The sequence below is a fragment of the Stegostoma tigrinum genome, chromosome 4, assembly GCF_030684315.1.
Source record: "Stegostoma tigrinum isolate sSteTig4 chromosome 4, sSteTig4.hap1, whole genome shotgun sequence".
Lineage (NCBI taxonomy): Eukaryota > Metazoa > Chordata > Chondrichthyes > Orectolobiformes > Stegostomatidae > Stegostoma > Stegostoma tigrinum.
Window position 1 is genome coordinate 130,495,493 of NC_081357.1, and position 21,473 is coordinate 130,516,965.

Here is a 21,473-nt window from a genome sequence, read left to right on the forward strand (position 1 = left end):
CCAACGCTGAGACTAGCTTTCTATTTCCAATTCACTAATTGGATGTAAATTCCATCAAAAGCCGTGTTGCAATTTGAATCTGCGTCCCCAAAGTTTTAGTTTTAGTATTCAACATTAGTATTCCCGCACACAACTAATACACCTTAAAGATCCTGGGAGTTGTCAACTTTTAACACCATTTTTCTGTTATTATTTTCAGATTTAAATGAACCTTCCACACCTTATTTTGTTCTTAGCTTCCAGGAATGCAAGATTTTTATTTTCCTTCTATAATTTGCAAAATTACCAGAATCTGTTTTCAAGGGCCACATTACCCTTGACTATTCTTTTTCTTGGAATACAATTGCACAAAACGTATCGTAATAATCATGATTTCTGTTCTAGGGGTCCATTCATTTCCCTCTTTGCAGCTCTATTGCTTTTTTTGTCCACTATTAAGTAGATATTTGAAGAACTAGAATGTAGAATTGTTTTACGAAGTTAGCTCTCAGTAGAAAGCAGTGTGTGAATCAGAACTCCCAGGGTATCAATACCAGGCCGTCTTATTTCACTTACCTGTTTTTATTTTCCAATTCTGCAATTAACTGCCGCTGTTGCTTGTTGGCATCAAAGTTGAAAGCCACTTCAGATGTTGAACGCTGCTAAAATAGCAAATAAACCATTTTTAACGACAACTACATATTAAGTGTTTTATTTTATTACATTTCCCTAGCAGTCTCACACCTCAGCAGTGCAATGTTCTACTCCAGCTGACTAGATTAGTCTATGAACGTTTCTAGATACAGGATAGCAATGTCAAATGTGCACAAGGTGGAATATCCATACGTCGTTCTTTTTACTCCCTCTACTGACAAGCAGCTTCATGCATAATTAACATTCTCTTACCAATGACTTGTCAACATAAAACTACAATGTTAAAAAATCTACCAAACTTCTTTTCTGGTTTAAGATTTAAGTAAGATGCTCCATGAGACACATCCATCCATTTCCTTTATTTTCATCTCCAAATGTGGTTTCCGCAAGGACTGAGAATTGTCAATCATATGTTAATTAGGTCTTCGCTTATGTTCAGATGTTGTATCGTCTGGGAATGCAGTGAGCTCAGATACACAGGAGCAGGCTGAAACTGTTGCCAGATAAGAGATGTGTGATATATAATCTCCAACTTTCTAAGCGTACAAAGACCAGGTTCCACTTCACTGTCTGGTTTCTTGAGTTGGAACAAGAATTTTAAAGATTGCTGAAAAGAAACAAGAAGTCAAAACTTTTTGTCTGCACTCATCAGGACCATCATGCCAGAAACAGACTTGAGGGGTGGGGGCACCAATTTAAACAGTATGGGAAAAGGGTGCTGATTGGTGAGGCCATTGTAAGAATGGAGAATATGTCAGAAACAGTTAACTGTCATTCTTAATTTTTGAAACAGGCAGGCAGTTTCTGATTGGCCACTGTGTTGCTATAGGAATGCAACAGCATCTAGCAGAGTTTTCCAGCCATGCATTTCTCACGTTACAGTCCTGATGAGTATAAAACAAAAAGTCTTTCAATTCTTGATGGAGAAAAACTCCAGAAAGTTGCAAAACAAAGGGACTTGGGGGGATTGTGCACGAAACAGAAAACCTGCAAACAGGAGAAGCAGGAAATCAGGAAGGCTTATGGAACAAAAACAGAAAACACTGGAGAAGCTCAGCAGGAAGCTCTGCCAGCACTTGTAAAGAGAAACAATATCAACATTTCAGGTCCAATGACCCTTCTTCAGACTGTATCAAAGTTCTAGCATCTGTAGTTCTTTGTTTTGTGTTTAATGTAAATGGAATGTTGGCCCTATATTCCAAGGGGTTGGAGTATAAGAGTTGGGAAATCTTACTGCAGCTGTACAAGGTGCTGGTGAGACCACATCTGGAATATTATAAGCAGTTTTGGTCCCTTATTTAAGAAAAGGTATAATTTTATTGGAAGCAGTTCAGAGAAGGTTCACTAGGATGATCCCTGGTATAGAAGGATTGCCTTATGAGCCAAGGCTAAACAGGATGGGACTCTACTCACTGGAGTTTAGAAGATTGAGAGGTGATCTCATTGAAACATGTAGCATTCTTAAGGGGATTGACAGGGTAAATGCTGAAAGCATCTTTCCCCTCATGGGAAAGTTCACAACCAGAGGGCAAAGTCTCAACATAAAGGGGCACCAATTTAAGACTAAGATGAGGAGGAATTTTTTCTCTCAGAGGGTTACGAATCTTTGGACCTCCTTGTCACAGAGAGCTGTGGGGGCAGGGCCCTTGTGTATATTTAAGGCTAAGATAGACCGATTCTTGATCAGTTGCAGAATCTAATAGTATGAAGAAAGGGCAAAAAAGTAGACATGAGGAATGTTAGATCAGCCATGATCCTGTTGAATGGCAAAGAAGTTTGAAGAGGCTGATTGGTCTACTCCTTTTCCTGTTTCTTATAGTTTTATCTCCTCTTTGTGATGTTAACGTCCTGTAAAACACAAATTCTACATTCACATTTAAGATTTCTATTATTTACCTTTCTACTTTTAGACCTCCCCAAGGCTATCTGTTCCATAAACTGGTCCAGCAGAAAGGTTTGTCACAAGAACTGTTGTCCACATTAAAGCTGAGATGATCTTGAAACAGCATGAACCATAAAAAATGCATTTAAATTTCAAAATCCAATTGTTACGTGCAAATTATTGCCTCCCTTATTTTCACCTAATTTCCTCAACAAAAGGATTAGTAACAGTTTTATAATTGTTGAGTTACTGCAATGAAACAGCAAGGTCGGAATGACTAAAATATCAGGCATCACAAGTTTCTTTCCTGTGACAAAAAGACTAAAATGTCTTTTGTGACAGATAAATGCAAACCGAAGCTGCACAGTCAGGCTGCGGTATTAATAAAATTGAGACCAGTTTCAATATCTAAAGTCAAAGTTGGGAGCTGACTAGCCAACAAGTCAGTGAGAAGGGAACAGGGCAAGAGCCACTCTCTCACTCTGAGGGCTGTCAACTAACCACAGTCAGAAAGAGGACAGGATTTCAATGACTGCGAAGCGAAGAATTTTACAATCAACTGTTCAACTATTAACATTCCATTATCTATCCTTCACAAACCACTCAGAGATCCATATGGCTTTTATTTTTTGTCTGGGCTCACTTCTTATTCATAACCTGCGTTATGCGTGTTGCATTATTTATTCGTTTTGCATTTCATATCTAAGAAACTCATTTGTTTGTTAATTCAATGAAGCCTGATTAAATTGGCTCCTTTAAAAACATAAATTTATTTGGTTTGGGGATAAGTAAGAACTAGGGAGGATTTTCTTTTGTAAAGTTAATCTCATTATGACCAACAGAAGCTGGGGGTAAATAAGGAAGGACAGCCAGTTCATCCATCTCACTGTGGTGCTTAACAGTTTGATGGATCCATGTGAAACCTCACCCACGGTCTGGTCATAACAAAGCACAACGGCCGATCCAACAAGACACCTTCCTGGGAAAGTTACATGGTATGGAAAAGTCTCCCAGGTTATATCTGCCAGGCAGCAGCTAGATCAGTTTCTACTGGACAACAGCACTCTGTGGCAATGAACTCCACAGATTCACTACCATTTTTTTCAACCCTCCTCATCTCAGTTCTAAAGTCTCTCCTTCAGTGGAAACATCTTCTCCACCTCCATTCTATCCAGGCCTCTCAGTATTCCGTAAGATTCAATCAGATCCCCCTCATGCTTTTAAACTCTATCGAGCACAGACCCAGAATCCTCAACTCTCCTCATATGATAAGCCCTTCTCCCCTAGGATCATTCTTATAAATCTCCTCTATACCCCCTCCAATGCCAGCATATCGTTCCTTAGATGCAGGGCCCAAAACTGCCCACAGTGTTTCAAATGCAGTCCGACCAGTGCCTTTTACAGCCTCAGCGCTACACTTTTGTCCACGTATTCTAGCCCTCTTGAAATGAATGCCAACATTGCATTTGTCTTCCTAACCGCCAACTGAACCTGCATGTTAACTTTAACAGAATCCTGAACCAGGATTCCCAAGTTCCTTTGTGCTTCAGATTTCCAAAGCCTTTCCCCATTTAGAAATTACTCTATGCCTCTCTTCTCCCTACCAAAGTGCATAACCTCACAATTTCCCACACTCTATTCTATCTGCAATTTCTTTGTCCACTCTACCAGCTTGTTCAGGTCTTTCTTCAGCCTTCCTGATTCCTCAGCATTACTTGTCCCTCCACCTATCTTTGTGTCATCTGCAAAGTGAGCAACAATGCCCTCAGTTCCTTGATCCAAATCGGTGACATGGATAGCTGTGGTCCCAGCACCGACTCTCGCTGAACTCCACGAGTCACCGGCTGCCATCCCGAACAAGATCATATAGATGCACACAGATTTGAGATATGTCACCAGTTCTAATGCTGCTGCAACAGGTACCGATTCAAATGGAGAACATTTAAGAATTGGTAAAGACTGTGAAGCAGGACAAGTTGACAGACTAACAGTATACTCGGTACTGTTCGTATAAAACAAATGTTCTTTTCCCCATAAACAACCCTGCTAGGCTTTGGTTCTGATTTCCTCAAGAGCATTCTCTGCAACTTGCTCCACAACTCTATGACCTTTCATACAAAAAGAAAAGTCAACCCAATTTCCCTTCTTGCTCAAAACCTGCCTATTTTACCAGCTGTATGATATCTATGCCATAAGGTTCCTAATTATGGGACAGTCAGAACTGCCAATGCTGGAGTCTGAGATAACAGGGTGTGGAGCTGGAGGAGTACAGCAGGCCAGGCAGCATCAGAAGAGCAGGAAGGCTGATGTTTCAGGTCAGGACCCTTCTTCAGAACTGGGAAGGGGGAAGGGAGCTGGGAAATAAACAGAGAGAGAAGGGGTGGGGCTGGGGAAGGTAGGTGGGATGGTGATAGGTGAGTGCAGGTAGGGAGTGGTGGGGATTGGTCAGTGACGTGGGAGGGACAGATAGGTAGAAAAGAAGATGGACAGGTTGTGTCACAGTGATGCCAGCCAGAAACTGGAGGAGCAGCACTTCATTCTGCCTTGGGAGCTTACAGCCCAGTGGTCTCAAAGGGATTTTACCAGTTTCAAAATCTCCCCAGCCCTGGCCTCATCCCATGACCAACCCTCCCTCTCATCTCTACCTCCTTGACCCAACACAACCTGTCCACCTTCTCCCCCACCTATCTGTAGCCCCCACCTCACTGACTAATCCCCACCACACCTGCCTGCATCTACCTATCACCATCCCACCTACTTTCCCCAGCTCCACTCCTCCTCTCTCTATTTATTTCAGAGCTCCCTTCCCCCCCCGCCATTTCTGAAGAAGGGTCCCGACCCGAAACGTCAACTTTCCTGCTCCCCGCCTGACCTGCAAGGGTCCCAATTATAATCTCTTTGCTACAAGCCCTCAATTGACAGAAAATACATCTCTCCACATGGAGGTGGTATATTTACATGGGGCCAGGGAAGGGAGTTGAAGAATGGAATGGATAGTCATTGGAGCAGTGCTGTGTTGCCTGTCACAAACAGTATTTAACCCAAGGAGAGAAGGAGGAGGGAAACTAGTGCTGGATTTGTTGAAAAAAAACATTCCAACCATCACATCCGTGGTTATAGTATCTGTTAAACCTGGGAAATGGTCTGGAATGTTACACAGAATTTGTGATGAACAAGATCTTTTGCTGCTGTTTACAATAATCATTCCACACTGCTGTGTACATCTAATATCACCTTGTATTATTTTAAAGCACTGTGATGGAGATGGATTCTGCAACAGCATATAAAAAGCTTCACCTGAATCCATTTCTGCTGCATTCTGTTGGCTATGAAAGTCCAACAGAGTTCTGTGGATACGACTGGGATCATTAAAAAAGGGGAAAACTATTTGACATTGATTTCCGAATTAGTGATTATGGTAAATGTTTCAGTAGCTGCCCCGATGACATTTCAGCCAAAACCATCCCTGACTGTTTATCCTCTTGAAGAGAAAAACTTAAAAAAACTGAGAAGCTAGAAAAGCATCTTGTACATTAATTTAATTCCCTTGACAGCCACTTCACCTGACAATCTCTCAAGGGCAGTGCACAGCCACAGCGCATAGAGCCAAAGAGAAATCTCAAGAGCAATTTATCTTTGACCCCGAAAGGTAATCAAACAAATGTCAGTGACATAATTCAGATTAATGACCTGCATTAGTAAACTCGAACCAGCTAAACTGCACAGATGACTTCTCAAAGAATTTCAATTAATGCTTTGTTCATTGACCCCCGTACTGCACCCTGAATAGTGAAGTTAAAACATAGCGCATAGAACATAGAACATTACAGCACAGTACAGGCCCTTCGGCCCTCGATGTTGTGCCGACCTGTCATACCGATCTCAAGCCCATCTAACCTACACTATTCCATGCACGTCCATATGCTTATCCAATAACGACTTAAATGTACCTAAAGTTGGCGAATCTACTACCGTTGCAGGCAAAGCGTTCCATTCCCTCACTATTCTCTGAGTAAAGAAACCACCTCTAACATCTGTCCTATATCTTTCACCCCTCAATTTAAAGCTATGCCCCCTTGTGCTCGCCATCACCATCCTAGGAAAAAGGCTCTCCCTATCCACCCTATCTAACCCTCTGATTATTTTATATGTTTCAATTAAATCACCTCTCAACCTTCTTCTCTCTAATGAAAACAGCCTCAAGTCCCTCAGCCTTTCCTCGTAAGACCTTCCCTCCATATCAGGCAACATCCTAGTAAATCTCCTCTGCACCCTTTCCAAAGCTTCTACATCCTTCTTATAATGCGGTGACCAGAACTGTACGCAATGCTCCAAGTGCGGCCGCACCAGAGTTTTGTACAGCTTCACCATAACCTCTTGGTTCCGGAACTCGATCCCTCTATTAATAAAAGCTAAAACACTGTATGCCTTCTTAACAGCCCTGTCAACCTGGGTGGCAACTTTCAAGGATCTGTGTACATGGACACCGAGATCTCTCTGCTCATCTACACTACCAAGAATCTTACCATTAGTCTTGTACTTTGCCTTCCGGTTACTCCTACCAAAGTGCATCACCTCACACGTGTCTGCATTAAACTCCATTTGCCACCTCTCAGCCCAGCTCTGCAGCTTATCTATGTCTCTCTGCAACCTACAGCATCCTTCATCACTATCCACAACTCCACCGACCTTAGTGTCATCTGCAAATTTACTAACCCATCCTTCTACGCCCTCATCCAGGTCATTTATAAAATTGACAAACAGCAGTGGACCCAACACCGACCCTTGCGGTACACAACTAGTAACTGGTCTCCAGGATGAACATTTCCCATCAACTACCACCCTCTGTCTTCTTTCAGCAAGCCAATTTCTGATCCAAACTGCTATATCTCCCACAATTCCATTCCTCCGCATTTTGTACAATAGCCTATTGTGGGGAACCTTATCGAACGCCTTGCTGAAATCCATATACACCACATCAACCGGTTTACTCTCATCTACCTGTTTGGTCACCTTCTCAAAGAACTCAATAAGGTTTGTGAGGCATGACCTTCCCTTCACAAAACCGTGCTGACTATCCCTAATCAATTTATTCTTTTCTACATGATTATAAATCCTATCCCTCATAACCTTTTCCAACACTTTACCAACAACTGAGGTAAGGCTCACTGGTCTATAATTACCAGGGTTGTCTCTACTCCCCTTCTTGAACAGGGGAATCACATTTGCTATCCTCCAGTCATCTGGCACTATTCCTGTAGACAATGATGAGTTAAAGATCAATGCCAAAGGCTCGGCAATCTCCTCCCTGGCTTCCCAGACGATCCGAGGATAAATCCCATCCGGCCCAGGGGACTTATCTATCTTCACCCTCTGTAGGATTTCTAATACCTCTTCCTTATGAACCTCAATCCCACCTAGTCTAGTAGCCTGTATCTCAGTATTCTCCTCGACAAAATTGTCGTTTTCTAGAGTGAATACTGTTGAAAAATATTCATTTAGCGCTTCCCCTATCTCATCTGACTCCACACACAAAGTTAGGCTGCACATACAACTGATGTCAAAGGGAGGACAGTAAATGCTGGAAGGACAGTTGATTTTAACTTGTCACTGAAATGCTTGATTCAAATTTGACTTTACCATGTGACCTAGGAGAACATAATTTGTGTTCCTTAACAATGATCAAAGTAACTGCTACCAGCTAAGAACGTCTTTGCTCCTACAATCCAACAGATCAGAGTACCTTCTTGCCAATGTATCACAAAGAGACTTTTCGCCAGGAAGATTGCAACAGCCTATTATAACTATAATCTCTTCGAGACTGATAACTTGTAAAAAGAAATTTGACCTACCAGCTAACAAAAGTGTGGAGCTGGATGAACACAGCAGGCCAAGCAGCATCTCAGGAGCACAAAAGATGACGTTTCGAGCCTAGACCCTTCATTAGAAAAGGGGGATGGGGAGAGGGTTCTGAAATAAATAGGGAGAGAGGGGGAGGCGGACCAAAGATGGATAGAGGAGAAGATAGGTGGAGAGGAGAGTATGGCTGGAGACGTAGGGAAGGGATAGCTCAGTCGGGGGAGGACGGACAGATCAAGGGGGCAGGATGAGGTTAGTAGGTAGGAAATGGAGGTGCGGCTTGAGGTGGGAGGAGGGGATAGGTGAGAGGAAGAACAGGTTAGGCAGGAGGGGACGAGCTGGGCTGGTTTTGGGATGCAGTGGGGGGAGGGGAGATTTTGAAGCTTGTGAAATCCACATTTATACCATTGGGCTGCAGGGTTCCCAAGTGGAATATGAGCTGCTGTTCCTGCAACCTATGGGTGGCGCCGTTGTGATACTGCAGGAGGTGCATGACGGACATGTCATCTAAGGAATGGGACGGGGAGTTGAAGTGGTTCGCAACTGGGAGATGCAGTTGTCCCAAAACCAGCCCAGCTTGTCCCAGCCTGCCTAACCTGTTCTTCCTCTCCATCTATCTTCTCCTCTATCCATCTTCGGTCCACCTCCCCCTCTCTCCCTGTTTATTTCAGAACCCTGTCCCCATCCCCCTTTTTTGATGAAGGGTCTAGCCCCGAAATGTCAGCTTTTGTGCTCCTGAGATGCTGCTTGGCCTGCTGTGTTCATCCAGTGCCACACTTTGTTAACTCGGATTCTCCAGCATCTGCAGTTCCTATTATCGCTGATACAATTAATGAAACACTATTTACTTTTTGTTGGCACGCTCCCCTTTCATGCTTGACAAACACTTCATTATTCACAAAATTACAGTTTTCATTGCAAGCAGTCATTGTTGTTTATAGCTTCAAATGGGTTCTGATATCCCCATTTTTCTCGATACTAATTTCAAATGGCTGTCTCCAGATACTTTCTTCAATTTTATATCCATCACCAGCAGTAAAGTCTGTTCCAATGATTCATCTTTTCACTAGGTAGGCAGCACTGATCACCTCAAATCCTTAAATGGTCCAGGACAGGTCTCGTAAGACAATCGCCCTCGCAACCCAGTTGTAGTAGTTGTCAAAGCTTTGTCTTTCTGCTGACCACACATGACTGCCATTTGTTTGTGACAGTCAATGATTAGCCAGGAAGCCTGCAACCTAATCTCAAAATGGCTCTCTCTACTCTTTTTCCCATGGCAAGGTAGAACTTTCATTTTGCTAGAAATGCTAACTAGCCTGTCCTTGGTCCCAACCTATCTTCACTTTAAGCAAATAGACAGCTCGCAGTAGAACTGTTTAAAACTTATTTATGGGAATTAAATAAATTCAGATACTACTGACATTGTTTTTGGAAACCTGAATACCTCACATCTTTTCCTCAGTGAAATAATCTAACCCTCTTTCATTTACACATGAAGCTACATAGGCTTGCTTCTGGAAAAGGCAGAACTGATCGCATGAGCTCTTTAGATCATCTTAAGTTTAATTCTGTAATCCAGAAATATTACAGTCTTACAACAAAATACACAAGTATCTAAGAAGAAGATCTCTGCATGCACATTTATCAGTCACTTGGTGAGTGTACCTGAATGATACTGACAGGCAGCTCAGCTCAGAGTGTTATTAACACAGAATCAATCTAATACATAAGAGAATTGCAAGCATAAGACATTATGCTTTTTGTGGCAATGATAGACTGGTGGCTCTGCAAAGCAGTGATGCTACCTTTGGCTTTGACAATCATTATAAGGCAATCAATTCACTCCCAGAATTCAAAACATTGTTTGAAATCCTTTGATCAGATGAATACCCTGAAATCAAGGCAAAGGTCAATTATTCAACAACTTACAAAAAAAATCCAGCCACATCTATGTTTAGGGACGTCTCACAGTCACTGAGTCAATGTTAGTTGTCAACCCAATTGTGATATAGTCTCATGCTATATCATCGTTATTTGAAAACTTGCTCGAAGGTGTAGGAAAAATGGATTGTAGTTTCAGTCCTGTGAAGATCTGATTTTCTTCCTCAAAAAGAGAGATCCAGATACTGATAAATTCAGAGAGAATCTCCAAAACGGCCAGAGTAGAATGGAAGAAAACTTTTCTTAATGATTTACAAGGAGATCGTGGAGGTGTTAGAGAGACACATAAAAATAAACAAAGAGTGAAGCAGGAGCAGGCCATTCAAGCCTGATTCATCATTTAACAGGATTGTGACTCATCCACCTTAGACCTCAACGCCTCTTTCATGCCAGCTCATTAATTTCCCAATATCACAAACATTGCCTCCTTCCTCTTTAAATACTTTCAGGGGTGTCATATTCCACAGCACTCTGGGATAGAGAATTCCACAAATATAACTACACTTTGGGAGTATAAACCCCTTTGCAGCTCAGTTTTAAATGAGTGTCCCATTATTCTGTAACTATACCCTTGGTGCAAGGTCTCCAATAAGGTGAAACATGTTCTCATCATTACCTTGTCAAGCACCTGCTGAATCCTGCATGTCTCAGTAAGATCACCCCTTATTCTTCACTCTAATGTAAAGACCCAATCTGCTTATCCATTCTCAAAAAATTAACCAATTCAACCCAGGAATTAGCCGAGTAAATCTCTTCTGAACTGCCTCTAATGCCAGTAGACCATTTCTCATTTACTGTACTATTACACCATATATGCTGTCAATGGACACAACAAATATCAGCCAATCATCGAACTGTTTTCATGTGACACTGCACTTTGCCGATGATGGCCTAAAAAGCTGCTACTCAAGTTTAAGGAACTCATTTCCCATAGTAAGAATGAGCTAAGTTAGCAATGTGTTTGTAGATCTTGGAGACCAACTTTAATTGAAGGGAATAGCTTGGTGTGAGTGCACAGAATTTAACTGAGAAAGAAGCTGATTACAGCCAGACCAGCCTGAACAAAGCACCTCAGGGAGATGACTGCTCCTTTCAGATGAATTCATTTCAAATAGATGTCCAATCGTGTAAAATAGTTCATATTTTTCTTCTGTGCAATAAACTGTTGTGTTCTTTTGTTAAAAATGTCAGCAACGTCTTGTGGATTTGTTTAGTCATTCGCTCTAGGATCTGACTTGTCCAGAGTTACCATCAGAATTCCAGGCCAAAGACCTCTCATACTTACTGTGTTTCCAGCTTCTGCAGCGAGTCTGGCAGCATACCTAGCAATCAGCCTGTGTTCTTCATCCAGCCTGCTCGGACTGTCCAAAACACTGTACATAAATGTAAAATAAAAATTTAAATGTGTATTTTCACAAGTTAATCTTTCATTTTTTGGGAGTAGATCTTCCACTGACAACGTAAACATGACTGGGGTCTTTAAGAGCTAAGAGATCGACCGGAGTTGTAACTCCAATATTGTTGACTCACTTCAAATCAAAAATGCGAAACTGAAAACCTACAAAACCTCAAACACAAACTCAAAATACAACAGGCCAAGACTAGAGCTCAGTACTGTTTGATTCAAATGGAATGGCTAGAATTCTAAATAATGTGGTACAAACAATTCCACTTCAGGATGTCGTGGCCAATAGATAGAGCATTTTTCATGTGGCTAAATCGTTCTGATAAGCCTCTGGCAGATGGTGCCAGTGAGACACTCTTAGTCAGCCATGTTTGAATAACAACATGCCATCGGGCTATGGAAATAAACATAAGGTGCATGCTTTGTCTGCCTCATGGTCACCCAGACATGAGAAGAAGGGATGATTGAAAAACCCACCAGCCATCTCAGTGTTATGAAAATACCCTAATGGCTGAGCAAATAAAATGACTTTTGAAACTATGATCAACATCTATTCTCAAGGTTCCCAAAGATGTAAATATGCTGATCTTGTACCAATTCAATTAGACAGAAATAGGCAATGTTTGATTTCCAAAGAACAGCAATGAAAGCAATGAGACAAAACCCTCCAAATCCACTAGAAATTTCATTGGTAAAGCTAGATATTGTATTTCCAGCTTTGAAAACCAAACTTGCACAAACAAGTTAAGTGTGTGAAATTTTGGGTGGAATATTATACAAATTTGGGAGAAGTGCTAGTGGGAGGCATTTAATCAGATGAAGGAATGGCGCACAGGAATCTCAGGAATGGCAGCCAGGTATGACTGGGAAATTGGAGTCTACAAAAGTAGGTGTTCACCATGAGCATTGACAAGCAATTCTTGGTGTGTTTTGTTCCAGGTTCCTCGGCTGACACATGGCAGTCCTTTCTTCAAAGCATCAGGTCAAAGGACACATCAGTGTAAAGGTCAGAAAAGCAGGGGAGCCAGGGAGAGGCAGTTTCATCCCTCTCATCACTCCCGTCTGGCCGAAAATCCAGTAATATCCTGAGCCTCTGGCTGGGGCCTGTATTATCAGCAGCTTCTTTCTCCAATACACCCCACCCTGTTCAACAGTACAGCTGGTCTCCGATTGGTATTTATCAATATATTGTAAAAAACACAATACACCATATTAACTGATTTGGCCAAAAACTGCTAAAAGCACCCAACTTTCACTTTATTTTACAATCTATTATCTCTCACAAATGACAAACTGAAATGAGTGCACCATACTTGATCCTTCACACATAGCGGTAGTCTTGGAGCTTTGCACAAATTACATTTACTTTTACCAACCAGAGTATTATGATGGGCCTTGGGTGTTTGGGTACCCATTAAATTGCTGGCACAAGGAGGCTACAACTTTACAGCATGGAAGTATGGTTGAGTTTGAGGTTTTTTTTGATTGAAATTGTTACAAAGTGATTCCACTTTAATTACAATATCAAGTAGGACTCTCGTCATTATAGACTTGGTACTGTTCCCTCAGCACTAGACTAAGATTTCCTGTCGCATTTAAACAAATACAAACATGAATAGGAAATAAATCCCCACAAGTCCAAAACTACTTGTTCTCAACTGAGCTACTCAATTAATTAATTACTCAATTAATCTGAGGTTCTTGAATAAATGATCTTCCATTCAAAGAAAAAAATGATAAAGAAGAGAGGGACAATAATTCATTTTAATTACCCAATTTTACAAAAGAAAAAGCCTCATTTTTTAAGCACATGTTAAATACATTCCAAATGTACCTCATTGACTTTAAAGCATTCTGGGGTGTCTTACAATTGTCCAGTGCCTTTCACAACCACAAATCTTTTTCTTGCATCAGATAAAATCTCTGTTCGTTACACTGGAGCAAATGAAATCTGATCACAAGTACATCTCACTAAAAACTGAATGAACACTAGATCATTTCAAAATAAAACAGTAATTGTGTATTCAGAGGAACTTAAGAGTACAGTGACTTTCACTGAATGTCAGATGGTGGGTAGATATGAGTTATGAAACTGCACCTAACCATTAAATGAACAACTTCTTAGACAACGGCTCATATTTTGTGGTCAGTGGCAAATGAATCTTGTATTAGATTTCGCTTTCAAGCCCAGAAGTCTGTGGGCTTGTGTATTGTAACTCATATCATTCAGAATCTAAACAATGCGCAGCATTCAGAGGATCTGGGACCACCGAGGCAAGCAATGGTGTTTCTCTGCAACAAATCAGATCAAAGAATCTTTAAACAGATGAAACAGAAAAGTGCATTTTAAACTATTTAGTTCAATACCAGAAAATTAAATGGAGTACAACAAGGATGTGATTAAGCGCAAGAGATAAAAGAGACAGAGAAATTTTTAAATTTCTTTACAAATCCCCAACAATAATTAAGATTTGAAGGAATGACAATTCAAAGTTTTAAGAGGAATTTTCAGAGGCAGGGTCAATGATGGGCAGTAATTAAGACCCACCTCACCCATTAACATTTCACATGCACTTGAGTGGAAAAGCCACAAATTTTTCTGGTGTAGCAGGTACAGTAACCCAACAGCAATTAGGCAGCAGGATGGTAAATCTCTCAGACAGCTATCAGGGCAGGGAAGCTGATGGAGAAGCTGGGTAGCCTGGAGAGCAGAGTTCTGCTTTCGGTATTAAACTGCACATGAGCAGAGCCTGGAGGTTGTTGCTTGATTTACTATTTATAATAGCGAATGCTGATATGTTTAACCACAGAATCCAGGCCACTGTCTCTTCTGATGGTTACAATTAGGGGTAAACTCATCAACCAAGAGAAAGGAAAAAAAAATTGACATTTCCTTTCAAATGATTTGATTTTATTATTTAAAAGCAATTTAACCTCCAAATACCAATGCACCTGATGGAGAGAGTGAACGCTCATAGCTGAATAATGGGAAATTACCTACACCGTGTGCAATTATTTCATGGTATTTTCCTTGTTGTAGGTATTCTATCAACTTGAGCTGCAGTTATTTTTAAATATTTTTGCACAGCTAAGCACGCACAACATCTTAAAGGGGTTAGTTTTCAAGTGACCTGTGTGGTAGCTTCATGGCTGCACACACACACACACACACACCCACCCACCAACATACAACTGCCCCCGACACACAGACACACACACACACACAGACACACACACACACACACACACACACACATACCGACACCCCAAACTCCAAACTCCACACACGAACCCCCCCGACACACACACACACACACACACACACACACACACCCCCCAACATACAACTGCTCCCGACACACGGACACACACACACACCGACACCCCAAACTCCACACACAAACCCCCCCGACACACACACACCAACATACAACTGCCCCCCCGACACACAGACACACACACACACACACACAGACACCCTAAACTCCACACACAAAACCCCCCGATACACACACACACACACACACACACACACACACACACACACACACACACCTTTAATGGTAAAATGATCAGAAACTTTCTTTTCTCTTGCTCTGTAGAGGGACTAACCGTTAATCATACTTTCACTCTTTGACAGGTTTAGCAAATGATATCAGAGGAAAGGATCCCTTTGGAAAAAGTGACCATTACATGGTAGAATATAGCTTTCAGTTTGAGTGAACGGAATCCGAGTTGAATGACTTGAATGGTGGCTCAGTGGTTAACACTGCTGCCTCACAGTGCTAGGGACCAGGGTTTGATTCCACCTTCAGGGCGACTGTCTGTGTGGAGTTTGTACATTCTCCCCATGTCTGTGTGGGTTTCCTCCGGGTGCTCCAGTTTCCTCCCACAGTCCAAAGATGTGCAGGTTAGGTGGAATGGCCATGCTAAATTGCCCGTAGTGCCCAGGGATGTGTAGGATTACAAAAACAGGGTAGGGGGAGTGAGTCTGGCTGGGATGATGTTTGGGCAGTAAATGTGGACTTGCTGGGCTGAATGGCCTGCTTCCACACTATAGGGAATCTATGGGAACAAAGGTGCTAAGCTTCAATAGGGGTAATTTCAAACAAATATGGGCAGAGTTGCTGAAGTGTAACTAAAAGGAAGATGTTTAATAGGAAAGGAACTTAGGCAGACATTTAAGAAAACAGTTCACAGCTCATAAAGGATTCTAGGAAGGGGATAAGCCAACTGCGGTTCATCAGTTAAAGATAGCACTGGAGTGAAGGAAAAAATATAAAACATGGCAAAGATTCATGGTAAGAAACCGGTTTGGGAAAGTTTTAGAAAAGGACCAACAAAATAAAGGTTGGTGAAGATAAACTTGCAAGTATTATGAAAAGGTTTTTTAAATTTCTCAAAAGGAGGAAATCTGCAGGACAAAGGAATTGGGAGGTCTAGTCCATGAATCACAAAAAGCAAGTATCCAAAGTTACTGGGTAATAGGGAAAGCAAATGGGTAGTTTGGACTTGATTTCAAAAGGAATGGAATGTAAAAATAGGGAAGTCTTGCTAAACCTGCGCAAAAAGTACTAGTCAGATCACAGTTTGGGCCCCCTGTCTCTGGAAAGATCTACTCAGGTTGGAGGCAGCCCAAAGAAGATTCACCAGACTGATCACAGGTATGGAGGGATTACTTTGTGTGCAGAGATTGAGTCGATTAAGGCTGTAATCATGAGAGTTTAGAAGGATGAGAGGAACCTTAATGACACTTACAAAATGGTTAAGGGACTTCACAGTGTACATACAGAAAGGTTATATGGAGCTGGGGATGAGAGTTCTTCCCACATGGGTGACTTTAGCTAGGCTGCATGGGCTTCCATATCCATACTGCTTTTGTTATTTGTTCATATGTTTACAAAGACTGCCCCTCTCATCTCTCATTCATTGATTGCTGAAGTATCACTTTGTTAGTATCCTCTCAAATTCAGTCAGAATATATAAACACAGACTGTACACAATACGCAGCACACAGAAAGGCCATTCTGAACTACTCGGCTCTGCTCCACTCCAGTATTTTTTTCCCTTAATCTCACCTTGATGTTTTTCTTTAGGGTCCCAATTTCATAGCCTAAAAGCAACCATTTGAATTTCTGATCATTAGATGTGTTGAAAATTAAAATAGGATTGAGATAGAGTTGTTCGAAGAAACATGGATAAGGTTTGTATTAGATAACGTAAATCTTCAAGGTAGAAAAGACACAAGTTACTCCATGTTGCTAAAGCCAAATGACTTTGCATATCTTTAGATATTAACATTTTAAATCATTACAAATGTTGCTGTTGATTACAAAGGCAAAGATACCTGTGAAAATACATCTCGATGTTACATAAATCTGACGGCGTTTCTTCACCTCACTTGAAGTGTTACCAAATAGACTTTAGATTCTACTTATTCATTCAAAAAAAAACTAAACTCGGCAAAAGAATAAAACTGAAATCAAATGTTGTTTTGATTTTAATACTTCTGCATTGAAACCTCAATTGATTGTGCTTGAAATCAGTGCATACGTCTCCCTCTGGAATCACTATAATCCCTCTAGACTTCACATGATTGAATGTGACCTTTTGAATTGCTCTGTGATAGCTGGAGTGGCTGTAGCCCTTCTAAATTAAACATTTTGTATTGATTTTAGCGACATAAAGCAGCATTATTTTCAGCCTACTAAAGACCATGGTCACTGCTACACAGAAAGTACATCCCGGATTATAAGTAAGTATTTCTGCACTTCTCAAATGAGTAATTGGATGTTAATGCACAATGAATAAACAGAACATTTTTATAACGAGACCGATACCAGAATTAATTTTTAAGGTAACAAGGTGTGGAGCTGGATGAACACAGCAAGCCATGCAGCTGCGTTCATCCAGCTCTACACCTTGTTATCACAGATTCTCCAGCATCTGCAGTTCCTACTACCTCTAAATTAAGTTTTAAGGCATTGTGTGAAATGACACCTCATTTTTTCTCAGAGCTCATAATGAGTGTTAGGAACTACATCTTTGGTTAGAAGGTAGACAGACTGACAGACAGACAGACATCCTCAGGGAGTGTTGGCAAAATTCATCAAGTCTACTAGTGCCTGTGGAGAGAAAGAGAGAGACAGAGACAGAGTTATATGCTTTAGGTCATTATCAACCTGAAGCATGTATTCTATCTCTCCACTAATGGTGCTAAACCTGCTCAGTATTTACAGCATTTTACCCCTCCAGATTTCTTGCATCTGCAGCATTCTGCTTTTAAAAACAATAGGTGATGGAGATGTAATAAAACAGGGTAGTTATGGGTGACTGTGAGAAGGTGTCAAGTCAGTACAAACCATCAGTAACACAAGCTGGCAGGAGAACTCCAGATGAAAAAGGGTGATTTCGAACATAGGCCTTAGAGCATAGAGCATACAACATAGAACATAGAACAGTACAGCACAGTACAGGACGTTCAGCCCACGATGCTGTGCCGAACTTTTGCCATAAACCTAAGGTCTGTCTAACCCCCACCCCTACCTTATACTATCATCCATATGTCTATCTAATAGCCACTGAAATGTCCCTAATGATGCAGACTCCATTACCCTCTCCAGCAATGCATTCCAAGCCCCTACCACTCTCTGAGTATAGAACCTACCTCTGACGTCTCCCCTGTATCTACCTCCACTCACTTTAAAACTATGCCCCTTCATAATACCCACCTCCACCCTAGGAGAGAGTCTCTGGCTGTCTACTCTATCTATACCTCTGATCATTTTGTACACCTCTATCAAGTCACCTCTCATCCTTTGTTGTTCTAAAGAGAAAAGCCCTAGCTCTCTCAACCTCTCCTCGTAAGACATGCCCTCCATTCCAGGCAACATGCTTGTAAATCTCCCCTGCACCATTTCCAATGCCTCCACATCTTTCCTGTAATGAGGCGACCAGAACTGGACACAATACTCCAGGTGTGCCCGAACCAGGTTTTTGTATAGCTGGAGCATAACTTCACGGCGCTTGAACTCAATCCCTCTATTAATGAAAGCTAACACACCATACGCCTTCTTAACAACTCTATCCACCTGGGTGGCAGCTTTCAGGGGACTGTGGGCATGAACTCCAAGATCCTTCTGCTCCTCCGCACTGCCAAGAATCTTTCTGTTAACCCTGTATTCTGCTTTCAAATGTGTCCTTCCAAAATGAATCGCCTCCCACCTTTCAGGGTTAAACTCCATCTGCCATTTCTCAGCCCAGCTCTGCGTCCTATCAATGTCCTTTCGTAACTTCGAACAGCTCTCCGCACTGTCCACAACACGATCCACCTTCATATCGTCCACGGACATCCTAATCCACCCTTCCACTCCTTCATCCAAATCATTTACAAAAATCAGAAATAGAAAAGGACCCAGAACAGATCCTTGTGGTACATCACTTGTAACTGAGCACCATGTTGAATATTTTCCATCCACTACCACCCTTTGTCTTCTAAGGGTCAGCCTAATCTGAATCTGCCACATTTCCCCTATACCAAGCCTCCTTACTTTCTGCATGAACATACCATCAGGAACTTTATCAAATGCCTTACTTAAATGCATGTATACTACATCCACTGCTCCACCTTCACCCAGGTGTTTGGTCATCTCTTCAAAGAATTAAAGACATGATACATCAAAAACCATTCATCCACAAATCGACTAAAGCTAACTGTCCACAGCAAACAAAACAACAGAAATTACTGCAGAAACGCAGCAGGTATGGCAGCATCTGTGTGGAAAGAAACATAATTAACATTTCAACTCCCATGATCCTTCAGATTAAGAATCACAAAATGTTAACTCTGTTTTCACTCCTTGCTAGGTCTTTATTTTTGTTTCAGATCACCACCTGCAATTCTTTGTTTTATCTAAGTGTCCACAGTTTTTTGGGTGGAGAGGACAAAGGCATTGATTGGATAATACCGTCAAGATGCACACTTACAGACTCAGATGGAGTCTGGGGCCATCCAATTGCAATGCCCCATTATAAGAGTAAAACCGAGAGCCAGTAAAGATCAGTTTATGGTTTCCTCATTTACCAGTTTCAAAATGTTGCGGAGAAGGTTGCCTAAGAAAGAGATGCAAGTTGGAAATGAATATTTTTTTTCAGACAGAAGCTTATAATCAAAGCGGTTTTCTGGAAAATAGCTAAAAGCCAAGTGTAAATTCCCAGGATATGATTACCCTCTGATGTTCTGAGCCCGAACGATAGGACCACTGGAGGAACGAAGTGGAATTTAGGCACAAATTATGTCTTTACCAAACAGAAAGCAAGGTAAGGCCTCAGTATTGTCAGTATTGAGCAACAATAACATCAGAAGTGGAACATTTTGAACGCTGGAAGTCTGTCAGCTCAGTATGGAGGGAAACCTGGTTGTTTCATGGATCAGTCTGTCAGAAAAGTGATCTATTGAATTCTCACAAAGGATGGTCAGATTTTGTGTGATTTTGAAAGGTGGACATTCCATGGAGGAATGCATCACGAATCTCAAAAATCTCCACAAGAGATGCAGAAATTCAATTGAGAAATTAGAACATAGAACATAGAAGAGTACAGCACAGTACAGGCCCTTCGGCCCACGATGTTGTGCCGTGGAATAATCCTAATTAATATAATCCTAATTCTTTGTTCAGCACGTCAACCTAAATTACTGGATTCTGCTAAGATCCAGTATGTGGATAGATTTGGTCTCAGCTGGAGTGTGCAGTTCTTGCAAATATCTGCTGTCTTCAGAATATTCCTGGGAAGCAGTCCTTTTCAGCACCTTTGATGTTAAAATGGGTCATTTAGCTGTTTCACAAAGAATAATGAACTTAATGATTATAGTATTTCAAGACTGTTGGTACACTGGGCACAAGCTCCAGTATGAAAGGTGAGTTCCAGCAGAGGAATGAGGATGAAAGCTCTTGTACAAAACTAGATACCACAGCAGGAGATAGGATTGGAGCAGCAATAGTAGGGAAATGAACCCCAGAACACAAGGAACAGTTCAACAGATGCTTCAAGTATGACTCCAATTATCATTGTGCAGTTAATTGTCCCTACAGAATAGCAATGTTCTTGAATTGAAGATAAAGATGATGATAAGGATCAGTTTGACAGAATTGTATGTGTTGAATTTATTTAACTGTGCAGTGTTCAATAGTGGTTGTATCTGGACAGGTATAGAATAGATTGGTTAAAGCATTATTTAGATTCACTCAGCAACGGGGATAAAATTAAGGTCAGGGAGTATGAAAATTCTAATTGATGACAACACATTGAGAATAGCAATACTTTGCTAAATAGCTGGAAGAAGCCACTTTATTAGTACAAATGCAATCTCCAGTGAGAAAACATTGCTGTTGAATAAACTTTGTATGAAGAATGCATAAAGATAACTGGACTTTGAGAAATCATTTTTATGTTGGAACCTGAGTGGATCTGCAATTTACCCAGTTCGGACATTATTGCTTATTTTAAAGACTGTCAATTTTAAAGGGCAAATAAAAAGAATTAAATAGTTGGAAGGAATTGGAAATTATACTGATGTACTGGATAGGGGACAAACAATCTTGTTGGGTTTGAATGGAAAAGGTCCTCAGAGGGGTAAATGATAAGGCTGAAACATCAGCAGTTACTCAGGACATTGAAGAGCGACTGAAAAGCACACATATCAGAATGGACTTGCAAAAATATTCCCAAAAGTGATTTAAGCTGTTTTGGTCA

At 41.2% G+C, this 21,473-nt stretch overlaps 1 protein-coding gene across 12 annotated transcripts in view; it reads right to left on the minus strand.

Moving 5' to 3' along the window:
* dtnba (dystrobrevin, beta a) overlaps positions 1–21,473 on the minus strand; it is a 537,031-nt gene that overhangs the window by 161,259 nt on the left and 354,299 nt on the right. For all 12 annotated transcript variants that reach the window (XM_048530760.2, XM_048530769.2, XM_048530766.2 and 9 more), the window contains 2 exons: positions 11,601–11,688; positions 556–641 (listed from right to left, as the gene is read on the minus strand). In XM_048530760.2, the coding sequence (XP_048386717.1) occupies positions 556–641; positions 11,601–11,688 (174 nt within the window). The remainder of the gene's footprint in view (positions 1–555; positions 642–11,600; positions 11,689–21,473) is intronic.